At 47.4% G+C, this 20706-nt stretch overlaps 2 protein-coding genes and 2 long non-coding RNA genes across 11 annotated transcripts in view; 2 read left to right on the top strand and 2 right to left on the bottom strand.

Moving 5' to 3' along the window:
- LOC147199734 (uncharacterized) overlaps window positions 1-7134 on the bottom strand; it is a 36754-nt gene extending 29620 nt beyond the window's left edge. Inside the window, exons 1-3 of the long non-coding RNA XR_015101738.1 lie at window positions 6590-7134; window positions 6318-6410; window positions 2880-3060 (exon numbers count right to left, since the gene is read on the bottom strand). This is a non-coding gene — a long non-coding RNA (uncharacterized LOC147199734). The remainder of the gene's footprint in view (window positions 1-2879; window positions 3061-6317; window positions 6411-6589) is intronic.
- On the top strand, window positions 6347-9002 carry LOC147199735 (uncharacterized). 2 transcript variants are annotated; one of them, XR_015101740.1, is made up of 3 exons: window positions 6347-6422; window positions 7183-7269; window positions 7428-9002. It is a non-coding gene; the product is annotated as an uncharacterized LOC147199735 (long non-coding RNA). The 2 variants fall into 2 exon arrangements; XR_015101739.1 differs by having other exon boundaries at window positions 6366-6422; window positions 7183-9002.
- On the bottom strand, window positions 8931-12795 carry mfng (MFNG O-fucosylpeptide 3-beta-N-acetylglucosaminyltransferase). 6 transcript variants are annotated; one of them, XM_086119217.1, is made up of 8 exons: window positions 12327-12795; window positions 11528-11573; window positions 11108-11210; window positions 10510-10609; window positions 9639-9724; window positions 9389-9554; window positions 9199-9284; window positions 8931-9132 (listed from the first exon to the last, which is right to left on the bottom strand). In XM_086119217.1, exons 1-8 carry the CDS (start codon window positions 12651-12653, stop codon window positions 9081-9083), a joined length of 966 nt encoding a protein of 321 aa, XP_085975343.1. In that variant the 5' UTR covers window positions 12654-12795; the 3' UTR covers window positions 8931-9080. The 6 variants fall into 6 exon arrangements, 4 of the variants coding, with proteins under 4 accessions (XP_085975343.1, XP_085975341.1, XP_085975342.1 ...); XM_086119215.1 differs by having other exon boundaries at window positions 10456-10609; XM_086119216.1 differs by having other exon boundaries at window positions 8951-9149; window positions 10456-10609.
- Window positions 12796-12935: 140 nt separating this feature from the next.
- Window positions 12936-20571, top strand: LOC147199737 (E3 ubiquitin/ISG15 ligase TRIM25-like). Of its 2 annotated transcripts, XM_086119213.1 has the most exons (10): window positions 12936-14324; window positions 14612-14707; window positions 14855-14935; window positions 15241-15393; window positions 15562-15724; window positions 15936-15974; window positions 16665-16739; window positions 16814-16891; window positions 19068-19296; window positions 19397-20571. In XM_086119213.1, exons 1-10 carry the CDS (start codon window positions 13704-13706, stop codon window positions 19704-19706), a joined length of 1845 nt encoding a protein of 614 aa, XP_085975339.1. In that variant the 5' UTR covers window positions 12936-13703; the 3' UTR covers window positions 19707-20571. The 2 variants fall into 2 exon arrangements, with proteins under 2 accessions (XP_085975339.1, XP_085975340.1); XM_086119214.1 differs by lacking the exon at window positions 15936-15974.
- Window positions 20572-20706: the final 135 nt, after the last annotated feature.

Consider the following 20706-nt stretch of genomic DNA (forward strand, 5'->3'; position numbering starts at 1 on the left):
CAATTCATGACCCTGCATGTGTCCCCAGGAAGTAAACGCCTTAAATTATTTGGAACTTTCAACGGGGGGATGTCCGATTTCCATTTACAAGCTTCTTAGATTAGATGAAATGAAAGTTTTATGGTCCCCCTTGGAGAAATTGGGCCACGGCTACCGAGGGGCTAAGACGGAAAGTAATTTGAAATTGTCCGTGGAAAACAGCCCACGAGATTACAAGACGTTACCGTGAACGGCGTGACGCAGTCTGCTTGATAGTTTCGGGCGTGAACGGATCTGTGCGTCCAAGATGCGCCTCGCGCGTGTTATTTTCATAGATTAACGGCCAACGTGGGCGGAACAGGACGCCACTGTCGATAGCTGAGCACAAACGTTTTCAATCTCCTGCCCTGCGCTTGGCAACCGGGGACACAAAAAAGAATCGAGTCAAAAGGACACCGATCATTTCATAGGAACGCGCAGAAGTTCAGAGAACACGAGGAAGTCGATAGGATACTCAAAAGGTTGAAAGGAATGCAAGCAAATCAAGCGGAATACCCCAAAAAATAAAAAATAAGAGGAACTAAATCAAGCTCTGGCGGCCCGGTGGGCCAGTGGTTCGCACGTTGACCTCACAGTGCAGAGGTACCGGGTTCAATCCCCGCTCCGGCCTCCCTGCGTGGAGTTTGCACGTTCTTCCCGTGCCTGCGTGGGTTTTCTCCGGGTACTCCGGTTTCCTCCCACATTCCAAAACATGCTTGGCAGGCTGATTGAACACACGAAATTGTCCCTCGGTGTGAGTGTGAGCGCGGACGGTTGTTTGTCTCTGTGTGCCCTGTGATGGGCTGGCAACCGGTTCACACTTGTGAAGGTAAGGTGGATCGGAAAATGAATGAGTGAATAAATCAAGCTAGAGGAGCCAAATGAGGTGGCTCGGGCATCTGATTAGGATGCCTCATGGACGGCTCCCTGGTGGCAGGAGGCCCCCGGGGACGACCCAGACTATGTCACCCAACTGGCCTGGGAACGCCTCGCCATCCCCCAGGAAGAGCTGGAAGAAGTGGCTGGGGAGAGGGAAGTCTGGGCTTCCCTGTTTAAGCTGCAGCCCCCGCGAACCGACCCCGGATAGGTGGTAGAAAATGGATGGACGGGTAAATCAAGCTAAAAGTCAGAGAAGGAAGCTGTGAGGAACACAAAGAATTCCAGAGGAAACCAAGGAAGTTGAGATGCTTATCCAGGAAGTGGAGACAAACAAGGCCTTTGAGAGGAGACCCAGGAAGTCGAGAGGAACACAAAGAAATGGAGAGAGAAAACAGATCAATTGGGAAGAACACCAGCAAGGGCAACCCCGGGGAGGAATCAAAGAAAGTCGAGAGGAAAACAAGGAAGTTGGGAGGAAGACGAGGAAATTGCGAGCTGCGAGGAAAGTTGTCCTGAAGTGGAGTTCAAGGAAACATGGCGGCGGGAAAACCCCTGCGGGGCAAAGACAGTCTCGCAATGTTGGATTATCAACCCCACGTGGGGATTTAAACACAAAAGACACGTCTGGAGGAAAAACGCCGCCACGCTCACGCTCAACTTCTTGGCACTCGTTCGCTTTTGTCTACAAGAGGAATCATTCATCATAAAAAGTTGCCGGAATCATCCGAGATGGAAAAAAAAAAAAAAAAAAAACAACGGCAGAACAGTGACAATGTTCGTCCTGCCACCCCCCCCCCCCCCCCCCCCCATTTTGTGTTCACCCGCTCGCGCGCACACACACACACACAGACATGGTGTGTGTCTGTGTGCAGTCCTGAAGCCACAACAACACACAAAACGCAGACGGTTTTGAAACTCGCAGCCCGGAAACCTCGATTCTTCCCTCTGGCGACAACACAAAACGCACACACGCATAAAGACACAATTTTGTGCGGCGCGGTGTATTTCTTCACGCTTTGCAAGTCATCTCGAGGCGACAAATACAGTGGAAGGTGGAATGCAATCTGGGGAGGGAAAAAAAAAAAAAGTAGAAATGATTTGCTCAAAGGTCAAACTGTTGCTCGCAAAGATTAGATCATGTACGGGCTGTGTTCAAATGTTTTTTAAAATAGGAATTTATTGAAAAAAGAAACGATTGTTTACATCTCTCTCTCTCTCTCTCTCTCTCTCTCTGTGTTTAAATAGTCCCCTTTTGACCCCAAAAATAATAATAAATAAACACGTACTTACCATCCTACCCTGAGGACTCCCATTTGGGTCCAATTAGGACTTGAGTCATTCTCCACCGGATGTTAAATCAAGCCGAACCGGACGAATCTGACAACCGCCCTGATCCGACGCCATCTCACCCTCCTCCTCATCCACCCCCTCTTCCATCAACCCGGGGAAATGACTCACGCCCCACCCCCAGTCCCCCTTCCGTGAAACAACTTCAGCGGCCAAACGCCCCAAAACTCCGTTCATCAGTCATCCGACATGCAGCCGATGGCGGCTTGCCGGTCATGTGACCTGCAGTGAGGAAGAGGAGGGTGCGCGGAAACCAATCAATCAAGTCAGTTGAAGGGGACGCGCCCCCGCCCCGTCACCCCTCCCTCATCTGTCAATCAAAAGGCACGCACACGCGCGTCACAGGTGCGCACGCTCGCACGCCTCCTCTTGACCGATGCCGCAATATGGGAAACGCGTGCACGTGTATCTTTGTTTTCCCTTTCTCGGCGCGCGTCTTCATCACACACGCATACCCATGCAGACATCACCCCCATTCGCCCACCACCCCCGCCAGGAGAGCCCCGCGCTGGTACCAAGTACCCAATGAAGCACCCCCACCAACTCGAAAGAAGCGGACCGATCCAACGTGTGGATGCACCTAATGCTGCGACCCGCCCAAAAGTGCCGAAATGTGAAGATGAGCATGGTTTTACCTCATCCGTGGGGAGGACGGGGGAAGCGGGGGTTGGGGTGGGGGGGGTCGTCGTGCGATTGGGCTGCAGGCTGCAGGCAGCCGGCGTAGGATCCACAACGGATGATGAGCTTCGGTGCGTTCCAGCAGAGGAGGAAGGCGAGAGTGAAGGAAGGAGGAGTGATGAGAGAGGCAGTGTGCTGCTGGAAGGGAAAGGGGGGGGGGGGGGGGGGGGGGAGTGGGAGGGGGTTAAGGATGGAGACTGCTGGTGAACTGGGGCTAACAGCCTCTTGCCGAACTCACATCAGTGATCAGCATACAGTCCGGCATTGGAGAAAGAAAAAAAAAAGTTGTTTTTTGTTTTGTTTTTTTAGCTCCAGGCGTGTGTAAAAATAAATGAATATTTAAATACAAATTCTGTGGATTTCATTTAAGTGTTGTCTGAATTTTTTGTTTTTTTTAAATCCAATTCAAGTGAGAAAAACCGAAAGGTTAAAAATGTCAACAGGGAGAGAAACAAAAAGAATGAAAAGAAACATGACCAGAAAACGGAAAATTATAAAAATGCCGTATCCATTCTAAAACTTCCAAAAACAATGTGACAATTGTCCTGAGAGGTATCTTCGTTCTTTTTTTTTTTTAAGAACCAATTTTGCCAATTGTGATCATTCAAAAATGATATGGACTCTTCAAAAAAAACGTACACTGGAAAAAAACTATTGGCTGGCAACCGGTTCAGGGTGTCCCCCCGCCTACTGCACGAAGACGGCTGGGATGGGCTCCAGCACCCCACACGACCCCAGTGAGGATTAAGCGGATCGGAAAATGGATGGATGGAAAAAAACTTGTTGAATTGAGTCAATTATATTTGGTCAAGTGGTCGCAGCGCTCACTCATCCGTCCGTCATCGCCTCTTCCTCACGGTTGCCCTGTCACCGCTTCCTCATCATCACCGTTGCCTCCCTGCTTCCCATCTCCTCATTTCCATCCTTCCGCGGCTATCATTTCCTTGTCATCCTTCCTTCGTCGCTCCTTTCCCGTTACCGCGCTAGCGCCGCTCACCATTGTTGCTAGCAACTCTCCATCGAGTCCATCAAACAAGGACAGAATCAACGAGAAGAAAAAAAAAAAAAAAAAAAAAGAGACATGAGATCGCTGTCATCTCCCCTCTGGTACTTTTTTTCTTCCTACACCCTCGAGCTCCAGCTCTTAGACACTCGAGACAAAAAAAAAAGAAGAAATCCCCCCCCCCAGATTTGCAAGGACGAACGTCCACGGCGGGTAAAGTCACTGAGAAGACGCAGACGGGATCGTGGAACGATAAGGAAAAGTGAGCGCAACGGCGATAACGATCACGTCACTCAAGAACTATTCTACTACATGAAGCGAATAATTACGATCGAGACGTAAACGAAGAAAGCGCAGGAGAGTGAATGATCGAAATACGGAAGAGGTGACGACATAAGAACGCAAACGAGGAAAGAACAGAAATGCGGAATCATCAATCTTGCTGTGTTTTTGTAAACATCAAAGACACATTCAGAGGTGTCAGTCAACAAGAGAAATTTCGGGGGAGAGTTCTACAATGCCGGTGGGTTTTTTTTCATAAACATCAAAGGCAATTTATTTTTCAACGTACCGAGCCCTGGCGTGTGTTTTTGTTTCACAATCAGTAAATTTAGACGCCTTTACGATCCTAACATTCTTGTTTTTGAAAATATCAGACAAGTCAAGAGGTGTCAACGAGAGCTTTTTTTTTGTCGCTGGGGCGATTCGACAAACAGAGTGTCTGTTTTTTTTGTTATTGGTTCGACAATTTGGGGGGTTTTTTTGTGGAGACATCCAAGACACTTCAAAGGGTGAATAATTTCCAGGTTAAGAAAAAAATACACTCTTAACGTTTAAATCTGAGTAGAACGCTCTCGTAATTGTCACTTTTTTCGCAGTGGATTTTTTTTTTTCCACACCAGCAAAACCACCGACTCGCGCAGGCCCCATTGAAGTCGTCCCTGGTGTGAGTTGTGGGTGAAGACTTTGTTTTCACTCTCTCTTGTTCTCGTTCTCCCTCGGCATTGTGATTAATATGCATGTGGAAATGTGGTTGAGTTATTTATAGCCACGGTCAGCTGTTTGTCAGTAAAATTTCCCTTGATGTTAGCACATCACAATCGTGAGCGGCCACAATTGAGGGCCACTTCATTAGGTACACTTGAAGGCATGTCCTTCGACACCAGATCGGTGTCGGAAAGTTAAAACCACAGGTCCTCACGCGGTCCGTTCATCCAGTGCTGAATATTTAGTAGGATATCCGACTAAAAATAAAAAAAATTCATAAATATAAAAATACCATACGGTACCGACAAAGGCCGATTACGTTTGCAGAATTTTTAAACCATGGTAGAATTTCATACAGGAATTTCTTTTTTAGGACATTCTGAATATTCAATTGATAGTTACATTTCAGGCTCATTCCACATCGCGCATGATTTTTTTGTCTTATAGTTGAAAAGGACTGCGTATATTTTTCTGGCGAGGAGAGAAAAAAGTTAGGTGGCATTATTTTGGGAACACGCAACGCACACGCTGTGCAACAGGAGCACATACATCTGGGCCACAACAAGGCGAGCTGACGGCAGCATGGGCCATCAATCATCGCTGGGCAACACTTGCACCCCCGCTGTCATTGTCCAATTACCGGCCGGCAAAGCCATGAATCAACCAATCGCCGCGGGCCGGGGGGGGGGGGGGGGGGGGGCTGTCTAAATATTGCCCCGCGCTGACCGACGCGAAAGGTTTGGGGGGGGGGGGGGGCTGGGAAAAGCCATAAACTTGGAAGGAGATTTACATTATAGTTTGCCAAGGCAGCAGGTTAAGGGGCGGAGCTAGTCTCAGTGCAGCGTCCCGATTGGTGGAGAGAGAATGGTGACCTCACGCTACGGTGATGCTGCGCTATGATGTCATTTCCAAAGATGAAAAGAGGAAGATGGGGAAGAAGGGGAGCAGGAATCATGAAGATGGGGAGTTGAAAGGAGGCGGTGGGGTTGGTCCGCTCTGTGTGTGTGTGTGTGTGTGTCGGGGGGGGGAGTGGGAGGGAGGGGTTGGAACACGCAGAGAATATCAAGCACGGCTCTGGTTGTGGTCGTCATGGTAACAACAGGGAGGCAAGTGCGGTCTCTCCTCGGCCTGACAATACGTGATATGCGTGCGTTGTGGATGACTCGTGTGTCCATATTTGGGGAGTCATGAGTGCACGTGTATGCATTGATTCGCAGATGTGCATCCGTGCGTTTGTGTGGATGTGTATTGCTTTGTGTGCACGTGTTTGCACGTACACACGTTTGTGTCACATTTTGGGGAAATAGGTGTGTGTACCAGTTTCTTTTGTGTGTGTGTGTGTTAGTTTTTGATGTGTGCACATGCAGCAGGTTTGGGATATGCTTTTCAACCAATCACGGCTCACCTGTGTTGTGGGTTTGGTCATGTGACGTCCGCAAGCTGAGTGTGATGTCATATTCAGTGGACAGCAAGAGGCAAAATGGCCGCCCTAAGATGACTACAAAAAAAGGTGGGATTTTACTGCTTAACTCCAATTCCACAACCGCGATATTGATCAGAACGACGTGTTTAGACGAGTGGGGTCGCAAAGAACATATTGTTTGACTTAAATTCCCCTGGAGATAGCAAAACAATTACATAAAGAAAGGCGGACAATAGACTCAAACAAGTGCTTACATCAAGGCAACACGTCTGCTGCTGAATTTGAAGGCGGTGTGTTGTCTCTCTTATCATGTAATCAAGGAAACGAGGCGTGTTGGATAGAACTCGTTCTCTCTTTACTCCCAGCTTGTACTCCTTCACATTCGTTGTCCGCTCGTCTTGATAACCCCCTCCCAGCCGGAACACCGCGCGTACTCTTAAACTACTGTGGCATGCTGGGTACTGTAGTTCTTTTGTTATTTTACTCATAACATCACAGGCGGGGTCCCAAAAATGTGTTTGGAGGCTCCAAAAGGGTTGTAGAGACATTTTGGTGTTATTGCCAGCCATTTTGCTTCACTTCCAGTCGATCACTCATAAAAACATGGCCACCACTGCCGCCATCTCAGCTACATGCAAACATGGACCGCACCGCTCCCCTTTCACACGCTCTGGACGCCGCTGTTGATCTTGCAATAACTTTTCTTTTCACCCGCATTTGAGTGCACGTCGAATTTTTGGGGAGAGACAAGTGTGTTTGTGTGTGTGAATGTGCAGCAGTTTTTATATGCGTGCGGGCATCGCTTGTGTACCTGCATGTGTTTGAGTTTGTGTGCGCGTGTGTTCAGGTGGTCTTCTTCAGGATGAAGCGTGGAGTCATGACAGTATACACACACACAGGCAAACAACCGGGCAGGTGGTGAATCACTGAGCCGGTGAGCTGTGAACATACAAACACAATCACAGACAAATCCATATCCATATGCGAGCGCACACATGCAGACACGCCAGGTACCCTCAAGCATACGCATTGACACTCATTTGTATTTGTGCGGGGTGGGAGGGGTTTACTTGTTTTGACTTTGACTTGCAGACTCACAATACGCGCCCTCGACAGTGGAAGCAACCTCAACTCAACTCACTTCACCAAATAGCGGCACTGTCGGAAATTGAGGACGATTCTTCCAACAGAGGCGTCAAACAATTGATTGACATCAAATCACCCTCGGCCTCGCGTTGCATTGCGAACACCACAGCTCACCTGATTTGATTTGATTTTATTTGGTCACGTGACGGTGGTGATGCAAGTCCGAAGGCAGGTGGCATGTCAATTTCAGTCGCCATTGGGCAATACGGTGACCTCGAAGACGTGGGTTAAAATGGATGCAATAATCTTTTTACTTCTTAATCTATGAACAACGTAAATATCATGTTGAGACTACTGGGGGCACAAATGACATATTCTTGCAAATAAATATATGAGTTTAATTCCCCTTTAACAAACACTAAAGCTACCCAACAGAGAAATATACTATAGTTAACCAAACTAAAACGAAATTAACTGAATTACAGTAAAGCTATTTCGGGTTTTTTTAAATAAAATTGTAAATGTTACAAAGAACACATCACAGCAATTGAGATTTTTAAATTGTCAATTCATCAAATTATTTCAACTGCCCACAAAATCTGGTTTCGTACCGAAAATAACCGCCACAAATTATTTGTCCGAGAAACATTACCCCCAAACATGATACACGCACACGCGCGCTCTCAATACAGTTTCCACTAAATGCCTGTACAGTGACAGCAGAACTGCATGACTGTCCGTGTTTTATGTTATGTGTTGTGTTTATCATTTTACTTTATGTTCACTGTTTTGTTAAGCGCTTTGTTACAGCTGCCGCTGTTGTGAAAGCGCTATATAAATCAGCATGTATCGTATTGTATTGTAAAGTTACACTTTTAAACTTCATCTCCCGCTTCCTTTCCAAACTTGGTCTGGGTCCCCGGGAGGAGGCGTTACATGGCACGCTACTGCCACCTCGTGGCTCCTTCTGGCTACAAGATAACTTCTCCATGATATTCAAATGAACAAAAACGATCATATTTTACACATGCAAGCGCAGTGCGATTTATTCACGTCCGTGGGTTGATTAAAACATCTGTCCAGGTGGACGTTTTGGGAAGCTAATCAAAACCTGACTTCTGATTTCGTTGACTTGCCCTGAACTCGGAATCCTCAGCTCAACTCAACCGTATTCCGAGAGCACATGAAAACAGCCACCGCTGCTTATAAAGTGCTGTACATGGACTAAAATGCGGAAGAGCTGATCAATCAGCTGCTTCACACAAGAGAAGAGTGAATGAATTTACAGGGAGCATTGCAGGCCCCTCCCCGCCACTTGCATCAGGAAGTCACCTGAAGATTTTCTCCGCTCAGGCTTTTCGTCCGAATGGTACTGGAGACGATGCCGGGACACGCCCAGCTGCCGTATGATTGGCTAGTGCGTGCAGGTAGGACACGCCCTACTTCCACCAGGCGGGGAAACCTTTTTTTTGTCTTTTAAAATGTCATATGTATTAAAATGGATTGAAAGGTGTTATACGACAAATGTATAAACAATTGAACAATGTCCATTTGCCGAATAAAAGTGCTGTTCAAATTTGACTCTTTCCAAGTCACGACGATCACCAGACTGTACTGGGAGGCTCTGAAGTCCTGATCCTGGTTTTCCTTGGTGGTGGTTCAGGGACACCAACTGGTTAGCGGGTGTAGCAAGCAGTGCAGGGTCTTGAACCTGATTCCAAAGTACACCTTTTTTTTTTTCATGATTGCTCAATGACTGACCGACTGATTGGCTGACCTGGATGGATCTTCTTCTTTGGAGAAACTTCCTTTTAGCTCCACACTGTTCAGCTTGTCCTCTAGCAGGCCGTAACTCAGAGTCACCTGACACACACACACACACACACGCACATGTACAGTATGTCCATGTTTGTTTTGTTCGTGATTTGGTGCAGTTCCACATGGCTCAACTAGAGGGGAGCACATACCTGGTGCGGGATGCTGGCGCGGCGAAGCAGCATGAGGTTCTCCAAGTGCGAGTGGAACAATGGGCAGTGGACCATGGAGACACCCACGCGGTCCTCCACAATGAAGCCCACCGTGCAATCGTCGGGCAGACGGATCTTCGCCGATGTCTCCTGGAAGCGAGAGCCACTGAATATGCGCAAATGCAGACACGGGTTTTATTGAAGGGTGGTTCCGGCAGAAGTGAGACGCCATGGAAGAGTCCACAAGTACCGGGCCCAGGGCGACATCTTGTGGGCCAGACACCGACTCAAACAGAATCCAGCTCCTCCAGTGGCGAACCAGAACTTCACTTCCCTCTGCACACACCACACACACACATACACACACACACTTTTTTTTTTAACTCTTTCAATGTCAATCAATAATCTACAGAGAAATAATTCCCAGTGTAACAATTTAAAATCTGACAAACTTTACAAACGATTTGCACACTCCTTAATAGTAGTAGTATTTTGTAGTGTGTGAGCATGCATGCGTGCCATGTATCATGCCATCGCTTCTGCTTCTACACACAAATTATCTCTGTAATTTTTTCTCTTCTGTGATGCTCTTTGTAGTAGATTTGACATGACAAACAGTTTGATCAATCACAAGCTGCTTGTAACGGTCGCATTTCAAAAGATCCGCCATATACTTTCCCCCTTGTGAAAACTTGAGCGATTATCATTCGTTGTCATCTGATGCAATTACGAGTTACGACAAGGAGCAAACCTGTTTGCTCACAAGCTAATGTGCGTTTGAAATTTTTCTTGAAGAATTCCCTGCAAAATGCAGACTTATTTCATGTTTGTTTGACGATTGACATTGACTATTATTGGTATTCATGACAATAATTTTTGTACTAAACGCAGAGAGGGGTAACGTTTTTGAAAATGATTGTATTTGTTTTTATTTAATTGCTTGAAATGTGAAAAAAAAACTAATTCTGACACTTTCACTCTTTTTCAAGAAATTTACATGAAAATATTCCGTGATGCAGACTTTATAATTGCGATTCAAATGCCCATAAAAACGTGACCCGTGTTACCGTTTGGTTTCCCTCCATGAGCTCGTGAGCTGTGATTGGTTTGTAAAGACTGGCCTTGCCCACGTAGATGTCGCCATCTTGCGGGAAGGCGGCGAGCGTGGCGACGAGAGCCTCGCCGTTCACGTAGTTGTCATCGTCCACGTGACAAAACCACCTGAGGAGTGCGCACAAACAAATGTTTACAGCAGATGTAGAAACTCTCCACACCCCCGATAGAAAGACAAGAAGATAACTGTCCAGGGAGGCCGCCCGAAGGCAGACAGCCACATGGAACGAGCTCGAGGAATTTCTGGCAAGTACTGGCTGTTTATTACAAGTGATAATATACAGTATATCATCACTTATATATATATATATATATATAAATATTATAGGCTCCCATCTTTTTCTGTCAACCAAGTCAAGACTCGAGTGCACAATTTTGCGCGCTGCATTTAAAGGGAACAAACGGAGCCACTTTGATTGGCCACGATTGAAGTTGGCCGTGACCACACCCATCGCGGTGCAGCTTTCCCGCGGGCGGTGCTCATCTGCAAAATGACCACAATTGGGTCCAAACCGCCTCAGTGAAGTTAAGCCGCACAGGATTTACGCCGCTCGTGTAAAAAGAGTCCTTGAAATCTCCCGAAGGAAAATCCAGCTCATGTCTCACCTCTTGTCGGACGCCAGGAAGCCGTTGTACTCGGCGGCCATCTTGCATGCCAGAGCCTGCTGACTGTGGTCCGAAGAGCAGCTCGTCATCACCATGTTGTAGCCTAACGTACATCACCACGTTCATATCAACAATGAGTGTTGGGTTTGTGACCCATGAAGATTCATGACACATTTTGTTGGAAAAAGCTTTTGGCACTTTTTTTTTCATTGTTCTTTCGAACACTGACTAACAGGATGGCATAAAAACACTGGTGTGCATTTTATGGCTTGGACATGAGCTTTTTGGTTGATAATTTTCCATCATTTATTCTTTGATGTCTGACAGTTTATTGAGGACGTGTCATAAATCCCCCAAGCCTCATACCTTAAATCCATCACTTTTTGACAGAGGCTACTTTTTTCTACTTCCCTCTCGTACCTTTGGCCTTCAAGTGGTCGTCGTCCGTGTCGGTAAAAATGAACGTCTGCAAAAGGAAAAAGAGAAAGCCTGATGCTATATGGAAGGCGTGTTGAATATTTATATGGTGGCAAAAGTGATGCCGCGGCAAGCGGCGTGTGTGAGAAGGAGTGCGTTCACTTGTGTAATCTGCTTCTTAACTTCCTGTTCTGCACTTCCACTTCGCATATTGTTGAGAGGCTATGCTTCCTGTCAGACCAGACAACACTTCCTGGAGGTGCGTGTATGTGTGTGTGTGTGCGCGCGCGCGCGACAGCCAACATTGTCTTGTGACAGTGCTCTGTAAAGCAACGTGATGAATTTGAGAGGACGCAGATTACTTTCTTACAAAGACTTTAAATTCTCTCTATTTTTTGTAATTAAAGACAATTCACTTCATTTGAATGAATGCTCGCAATTTCCATTTTTAACACGTGACAAGTGGCTATAGGACAAGATTAATTTTAATCAATGTTACATAATTGAAAACATAATTCACTCTTTGTATTCATTTTGTTTTGCTGTGAGTACTTCTTTATTTTCATGAATGTTAGCACATTTACATTTTCCAATCTTGACAATTAGACATTTACCTCGTGTTGTACTTCAAACAAAACAGAAATATGTAGAATGAATTTATTGTAGGATCATAACATTACATTCCGTTGTATGTAATGTTATGTAGTTTATTTTTATGTAGTTTTGTTTCGTTGAGGGCTGCGAGTACAGAATGTGACACACATCTTGGAGCGCAATTTGGTGTTCATCAAGAGCCACTCACGTGCGTCTTGGTTGTGGAGATCCAGGTCTGCAAAAGGAGGGCCAGGCGCGTCCCATGGAACCTTCCGGTGGTCTTGACCGCGATGAAGATGTCCTTCAGCCGCAGCCCAGAGGCTCGGCGGCGCCCCGGCTCGGCGGTGGTGGCCCTCGCCTCGAGGGTGACGGCTGGGACGGCACGAGGGCTTCGGAAGCCGGAGGGGGGGCGACGAGGAGCCGCCGCTGGCAAGAGCCCCGAGAGGCGGCCGACGTCCCACTCAAAGTGGACGTAAAGAACCGCGAAGAGGGCGAGGATGAAGAGCGGCAACCTGCGACCGAACCATCTCTTCATCGTGGCGTGAGCAATTCATTCAAAATCAAAAGAAGGAATTAGTATGCGACATTGTCACAAGTGCTTTCCATCGCCTTCCTCTTTTTTGCGTGGGGTTCGTGACGTCATCACACACACACACACACACACACGCACACGTACACAGACAGTCTAAATCATACCAAATTAAATTAGAGTGTATTACACGCACACGCGCGCACACGCTCACACAGACGCGCGCGCGCGCGCAGGTATAATTTCCTTCACCTGGCTCAAAGTTGGACTCGAACAAGCGTAGAGTGGGCGCCCAGCACAAAGTCAATAATGCAAAACGAATCGAAATGATAAAATATATAAAATAAATCAAGTCCAATTGAAATAATTTTACTTCGTTCATCTTAATCACCTGACGCCTTCAGTATTGGAAAAAAAATGACTCAAAAATGATTGAAAAGAACAAGTTAAACGACGTGTTTGATGTTCGTGCTTGTGCTGTAGAACTGAGAAATTTTTGAAATAGTCCACAACGTCAAAAAAGGCATTTTCCCGGTGGACAATGTTTATGTCTACAAGGGTTTTAGGAAAAAGAGTTGTACGTGAGACATCCTTTATTTCATGATCGTAGTGTTAATAATAAATTTCACCTTGCACAAAGAAATAAACAATGACTGGAAATTATCCAGTCAAAAATTCGGGCACACTTGTTTCTTTCGAGTGTCAACAGACAGCGTAGCCACCAGAGGACAGCGCGACCTCAAATAATGTATTCCACCTGATGACTAAAACACATAGTGTGATATTTCACTTCTTATTTATAGACACGTCTAATATGAAAAGTAAACAATTTGACAATGAAATTACTTTTCTCTGCCTTAAAATTTCAATAATGACCTTCAACAATTACGTACCTGCCAGTCAGCAACAAGGGTAAAATTCTCTGGGCAAAGAGCGGAAGAGTTATTTTAGTCGCTCCCAAAGCTCTGGTCCGACCCCTCCCCTGGTGTCAAAACAAACCCGGAGAGCGTGACCGAAAGTCGGACTCGATCAGCGAGCCGCCCCGGTCTGGCGGCGATGGCCCACCATGCCAACATCTCCGTGACGGAGAGCCAGTTTCGCTGTCCCATCTGCTTGGACGTCCTCCAGGACCCGGTGTCCATCCCGTGCGGACACACCTACTGCATGGCGTGCATCGACGGCTACTGGGACCATGCTGAGCCGCCGGCGCACTTCAGCTGTCCGCAGTGCCGCGAGGCCTTCAGCCCCCGGCCGGTGCTCCGCCGGAACACCGTGCTGGCCGAGGTGGTGGCCAAGCTCAAGCCGAGAGAAGCCTCGGTGCTCTCCGAGCCACTCGAGCTGTACCTGGGCATCGCGGGCCAGGTGCCGTGTGACTTTTGCCCGCCGGAGAGCAAACTGGCGGCGGCCAAGTCGTGTCTGGTGTGCCTGGCCTCCTTCTGCGAGGCTCATGTGCTGCCCCACCGGGAAGTGGACACCTTACGGCGGCACAAGCTGGTGGCCGCCGTGGAGTGTCCCGCCGAGCGGCTCTGCGCGCAGCACCGCCTCGGACTGCGGCCGCGAGCCGGCGGGGACGTCGAGCCGGAGGAGGCCGCGGTGGAGTGGAGCGGAGACTGTCTGCTGTGCGAGGCCGACCGGGAGGAGGCGCACCCCGGGGAGGCTCAGAGGGCGCGGAGACAGGTACGGGCGACGACGAGACAATTCAAAAATGGGGCTGAATGCTGTCAAACTGCGCCTCAATTGAGTGGGATTATTTCGTGGAAGGACACAGGATGATAATTGATAGTTATTGGAATTGAGCTGTGAGTGCCGCTGATGGTGAAGTTGTACAGCACTCAACTGGCTTGGGTGCGGGCAGCGTGGCTTGGGTTTGGTGAAAAATGTGTCATTTTAGGAATTCTTACAAGATTGAAAATAGTTCCCACGGTGATTTGAATGAGCCACCAAATTGTCTGTCTGGCGTCCAGGTTCAACTGCGGCAGTTTCATAGGATGGTTCAGGGCAAAATCCGAAGCTGCGAGCGAGAGCTGGAGGATTTCCAGCAGAGCTTGGAGTCCCTCAAGGTACACTTTTTGGTACTTTTAGTTCTTGGGGTTAAAAAAAAAAGGTTCCAAAAAGGTTTGCTCATTGCTGCGGACCCTGGCCCAAAAAGATTCTTGGAACCCTGGAAAGGAGTAAATTACCCGTGTTTGTGTATGTGTGTGTCTCAGGTGTCGGCATCGGCCGTTTTGGAGGACAGTGAGTCGCTTTTTGCTGACATGGTAACACGACTGGAGAAGACAAAGACTGAGGTGAGTTGTGAGAACTTCAAAGAAAGTTTGGGTTACGGTTACAAACAAGGGCAAGGTTTCAAATTAGGGTTTCTATTCGGGTTAGGGTCTCAAACAAGGCATTACGTTTTAAAGTAGGGCTTCAAATTAGCTTCTGAAGCTAGGCTTAGCATTTTAAATTATTCGAGGCTGAAGGTTTCAAATTCAGCTTTTTAAGCCAGGGTTGTGATTTTAAATGAGAGTTAGGTTATGGAGTTTGCGTTAGCATTTCAAAACACGGTTGGAAACGTCAACATGAACTTGCTGCCTGCTGGGTGTGGCCGAAGGTGCGAGCGCGCGTGGACGCGCGCTCGCGAGCGTTGGTGGCTCGCGCCGAGCAGGAAGCGGAGATGCTGGAGAAAGATCTGGAGGAACTGCACAGGCGAGACCGGGAGATCGAACAACTTCTTCAAACCCAGGACAGCGGGCACTTTCTGCAGGTGATGTCGTCGTTAGAAACGGCACCTTATCCCTTTAAAAATAAAACAACAACAACAACAATTTTGGTTCTTGAGCACAAACATTTTGCCCAAATTCCTGCACCTCGAGACCCCAATCCGAGCCCATCGCGCACCTCGGCTGCTTGAGTGTCGCTCTCTCCCCAGCAGGCGGCGCCGCTGCTGTGCCTTCCCGTCGCGGCCGCCGCCCGGCCCTCAGCGACGTCCGGTCCCTCCGCCGAGGCCTTCAGTGGGGCGAGGGGGGCCCTGGGGAGACTTCGCAGCCGCCTGGAGGAAGTCTGCAGAGAGGAGATGGACTCCATCAGCAGGGCGGGTAAAACACGGACGACCACGACACCCATACATACGCGCGGGTAACAGGGTAGGGAGGGTGCGTTTGTGCTTGAAGATTCACTCGACCTTCATTACCTCAATGTTGACGACCAAAAAAACAAAATCTATAGTGGTTCAACCCCAAAAGCCGGCATGCACGCACGCACGCACGCGGACATACGCTCACTCAACCGGTTGCGTTTGTCTTGCAGTTAATGAGAACAACGCGTCAGGTGGCGAGTGCGCGAAAGGTGAGATCACTCATTGGACAGCAATCCAATGATTTCAAATGACTGTTTTCATCGATGGTTAAGGTTTTGAGTGAGGATGTCCAGACAGAGTTAAGGTTTCAAAATGGGTTTTCAAACCCCCGTTAGCATTTTATACCAGGGTTAGGGTTTCAAATTAGGTTTGGATGCCTGGGTCAGCATGTGAAAATTTGAGTTGGCTTTCAAATAAGGTTTCAACGGCTCAGTTTCAAGTTGGGATTAGGGTTTTGGGTTAGGGTTTCAAACATGGGCAGCGTTTCCGATGAGGGTTTCAAAGTAGGCTTTCAAGAAAGGGTTACGGTTAGTTGTGAAGTTACAGTTTCAAATTTGGTGAAGCGTTTTTCAAGACGAGTTTCAAAGTAGGGTTTCGGGTCGTATTTCAAACAAGGATTAATGCTTAGAATTATGGCTTTGATCCTGGGTTGCGATTTCAAGCCTGGGTTAGGATTTCAAGTTTGGTTCCGATATTCGGGTTCCAGGCCGTCGTTTGCAATCGAAACGAGGCCTATGCTTTCAAATTAAGGTTTTGAGCCAGGGTTAAGGGTTGAAATGAGGGTTTTGAGCCACGTTTAAGGGTTCCAATTAGGGTTGGAATTAAATTAGGGCTTGAAACAAAGGTGAGGGTTTCAAATTAAGGAGCACCGAATAAAAATGTCAGTCGTGTGTTTGAAGGCGCAGTAAATACGGCCGCCGAGAACTTCAAGCCGAAGCATTCCCCTCGCCATTCACGACAAGATGACACACAGGGTGAGTACTGCGTGCGCTCTCACGCTACCAGCTGCCCTCTTCAAAAACTGCATCACTTTTCCTCCTGTGCGTAGTGTTGGCCTCGTCGTTCTCTCCGTCCTTGCCGCTTCTGCAGCCGGCCGACCAAAGGATGAGGGCCGTCTTCCTCAGGTGTAAGTTCTCTTCTTCATCACCCCAAAAAGGTATCACAATAATAATATAAGCCTCCGGTTAATGTTGTCTGTCTACAGGTGTTGCTGCACTCTTTGTGTTCAAATATGCTAATGTACAACCACAAGAATGCTGCTCGTTTGGTTCGCCGGTCTATGACGTTTTGCATTGTATGTTCACATAAGGCTTGAAAATACGACGTGTCATTTTCTTTGTTTGACATTTAGTTTGACAGTAAACATCCAACGGCAGTGGAAAGAAACAGCTTGAAGCAAGCACACTTGACCTCGTTTTCGAGGAATTGCCTACGAGCTGACAAAGTGATGCTTGTCATCAAGTTCAAGTTCAAATTTTTCCTTGTAAGTCAAGGCACCAATCACCACCATTTTTTACTTTTTTCAGAAAAAAACCCCAAAATGACAAACAAAAAACTGGTTGGGGGGGGGTACTAATACTACTTTTGTTATTTTACCAATTTTACTATTTTATTTTGAAAAAAAGAAAATTTTGGAAGCGTCCAACAGTTTTTCCTCCTCTGAATGACTGTTTCAGCCGTATATTTTAATTCATATGAATGTATCCTCCCAAGATTCCAACTTTTCTTAGAAACAAACTTGTTTTGTTTTTCAAATTACAGCTGGTAATATTATGACGATTCTGACTTCTCATATAATTATGACTCGATATGACAAATTTTTATCTTGACAAAATCGGAGAAAATGGCGTCTTTTTGGGGGGGGGGGGGTGGGGGGGATGAGCGTTCATTGTGATTAAATGTTATCCGTGGCCTCCTCACGGGCGATGCAAGGCGAAACGAACCTCGCTGAACGCAGTGGAGGGAACCTGAGAATGTCACGTCTGGATTAAGGAAAGTCACCCAGCGTTTGTGCTGATAGGATGACACCTCGTCGCTCATCAATAACTGATGACATCGCGGGTGTCTTTCGTCCCCACAACTGCAGATTGTCACCTCATCGGGGTCCCAAAAGGCTTTTCCCGGTCTGTGCTTTTGGGGTGAGGCCGTCTTGTTTGGTCACCAGGCAGGTGATCAAGTGGTCGGTTCGAATTCGGGTTCTTGAAAGGTCTGGGAATGTTTTTGGGCTTGGGGTTTCGTGTTCTCATTGGCAAGCTTGTGACAGCTGGGGTTAGGTTACTTATTTAAGGGGGGTGTTACGCTTGTCGTTTGTCCTGTTAGCATTGAGGTCAGGCTTGTTGCTAAAGGTCGGGGTAGAGCATCCCAGTCTTCTGTCTCGGGCAGTGGTTTCGGTGGTACCTCACAGGTAGAAAATGGAGTGTTCGAGTTGGGGCTTCTCTCAGGTCTGGAGTGCCGCAAGGTTCCATTCTTGGGCCTCTGATTTTCCTTTCTCTTGGGGCAGTCTTCTGGAAACATCCCATTTCATGTGATACGCAAACGTCCAACGTAAACGTTCTTGAGTGTGTGTCGGGTAATCAAAGGCACGGATGTATTTAAAATGCTTTGCTTTTTAATGATACAAAGACTGAAATGCTGTTGTTTGGACCTCGTGATGCCGCCACGTTAAACTGACCCGGGTGCTCAGATGCGAGATCTGAAAACAACTGGAGTGAAGCTAAATATAAAACTTGATGCTTAGAGAAGTTCAGTTGTCGAGTTCAACTTTTTTCAACTGCCCAAAGGTAAACAAGTCCTCCTCCAGGGTTCGGTTATGATTGGGTTTCTTGTTGGGGTTGTTCGGTGAGGGGGTTGAGGTTCTTGTTGGGTTTGCAGCCTGTTTTGGCTGTCTCGCAATTTCAACACACCTAATTCAAATGACCAGGTTCGTTATTAGGCGTCTTCATTGCTTCCTGATGGGGAGCGAGTCATAAAAGACGCAGGACAGCAGCTCTCGAGGATCCGAGCTGGACACGCCTGGTTCAGTCAGAGGTCTTGTTGGGGTTAGCTGGCTGTTAGGTGTCAAGGTTCAAGTTCTTGTTGGGGTTTGGGTGGGTAAGGATTGTTTTTGTGAGTTCTCATTTGGTTTTACTTCGGCTTGGTGTTCAGGTTCTTGTCCAGGCTATTATAGTTCTTAGGGAAAGGAGGGGGGGGGGGGGTTGTTGGAGTCTTCTTCGGGTTGGTGTTCCGGTTCTTGGGCCGGGGTAAGTTGACATTTGGGCTGGGGCTGTCCTTGTTGCTTACTTCCTGTTTGTTGGTTATCTCAGTTTGCTGTCATCTGTCCTTGGACCCGGACACGGCCCACCCCACACTGGTGCTGTTCGACGGGGGCCAGGGGGCCCACTGCGGAGAGGAGCTTCAGTCGTACTCGGCGCACACCCAACGCTTCGACTCAGTGGCTCAGGTCCTGTGCTGTCAGGGCCAGTTTGGCGACGCCAGCTACTGGGAGGTCGAGTGGCGCGGCGGCGGATGGATCGACATCGGCGCCACCTACAGGTAGACTTGTAAAGGGTGGGAGGAGGGGATATTTCCGCAAAGTTTCTGGTCAATTTCCATTGGAAGTTAAGCCACGGATATTTTTCAACCCTACTTCCAGGCGAATCGGACGCAAAGGCGGCGGAAAACCGTGCCTGCTGGGCCGCAACGAGAACTCGTGGCGACTTCGCTGTACGCATGCCGGTTACGCCGCCTGGCACGACAACCGCAAGACCACCGTGGCGGCGGCGCCGTGCCCGCGCATCGGCGTTTTCCTGGAGCGCCACAAGGGGGCGTTGTCCTTTTACAGCGTGTCAGACAGCGTGGTGCTGCTGCACACCTTCAGATGTGCCTTCTCGCAGCCCATCTACCCGGCCTTCCGCCTGGATCTGGACTCCACTCTGCTCCTCTGCCCTCCTCCAGCGTACTAAACGGCCGTGACCATCTCTCCAATTTTTATTTTTCAAACGACTGTGAATCGCCGCAGTCACGGTTTGGCATGGCTTGTATAAAAATATTGCTTTTGGCGCAGCTTTGGTGGCCACTTGGTAACTATGTTGGACTGAAGAGGAGGACCTTCATTTCGCCCTGTCTCATGGGGAAAAAAAAGTGCCTTGCTGCCGTTTTGTGGCATGCAAAGACAATTTCAAATCTTTTCGGATTGGCGTCAATGACATGCGGATATTCGCTTTGCGTCACAGTAGGGCTCACTTTAAATAAAAACCAAAATCCAAAGGCTGCCAAGTTCAGTGGGGCCTCTGAAATCCTACACGGAAGTCAGACAAAATTCTGACTATTTTCGTGTGATCAGGAAAAAAAATCCAGGCATTTTTTCTTTCCATTAGGATTACGACTTGATCAAAATATAAGTTATTTTTTTCTCACATCGCTTTATTCTAGGAAGATAAATTTCCTCAATTTTATTTAAATTTTTGCGACCTTTTTAACGCTGAAGCCAACCGTCACTATTCGCGTCGTCGACTTGTCAAAGAAATGACTTAACAATTACTTATGATGTAATTTCTTTCTTAGAAAAAAAGTATAGCTACTTTTCTGGAATAAAATGGCTTTTGTCCACCCCCTATGCCCCCCCCCCCAAATATTTTCTCATACATTCCCTTTGCCTTCATTCCCAAATTGTGCCTTTTAATATCGTCATATATTTTCTGAGATTAAAAATTTGCAAAAGTAGGAGAGTCAAATCTTCAAGGAAAATGCAGGAATGTGGCGAGGCTACATGTGTCATGTCCTTTTGAAAAAAGTAATATGACAAGAATAAAATGGTGTTTTATCGGGGTATGTTGTTCTTTGTAATTAAGGTTAAAATCGCTCATCCGTGTTTTTTCAAAAGTATGACTTGTGGAATAACACGTTTTGCCTTAAAAAGTACAACTTCTGACATGAAATTGACACTTTTCTTTTTTGGATGCA

This window comes from Hippocampus guttulatus, chromosome 9 (genome assembly GCF_054856545.1).
Source record: "Hippocampus guttulatus isolate MCC_2025c chromosome 9, RoL_Hgut_1.0, whole genome shotgun sequence".
Lineage (NCBI taxonomy): Eukaryota > Metazoa > Chordata > Actinopteri > Syngnathiformes > Syngnathidae > Hippocampus > Hippocampus guttulatus.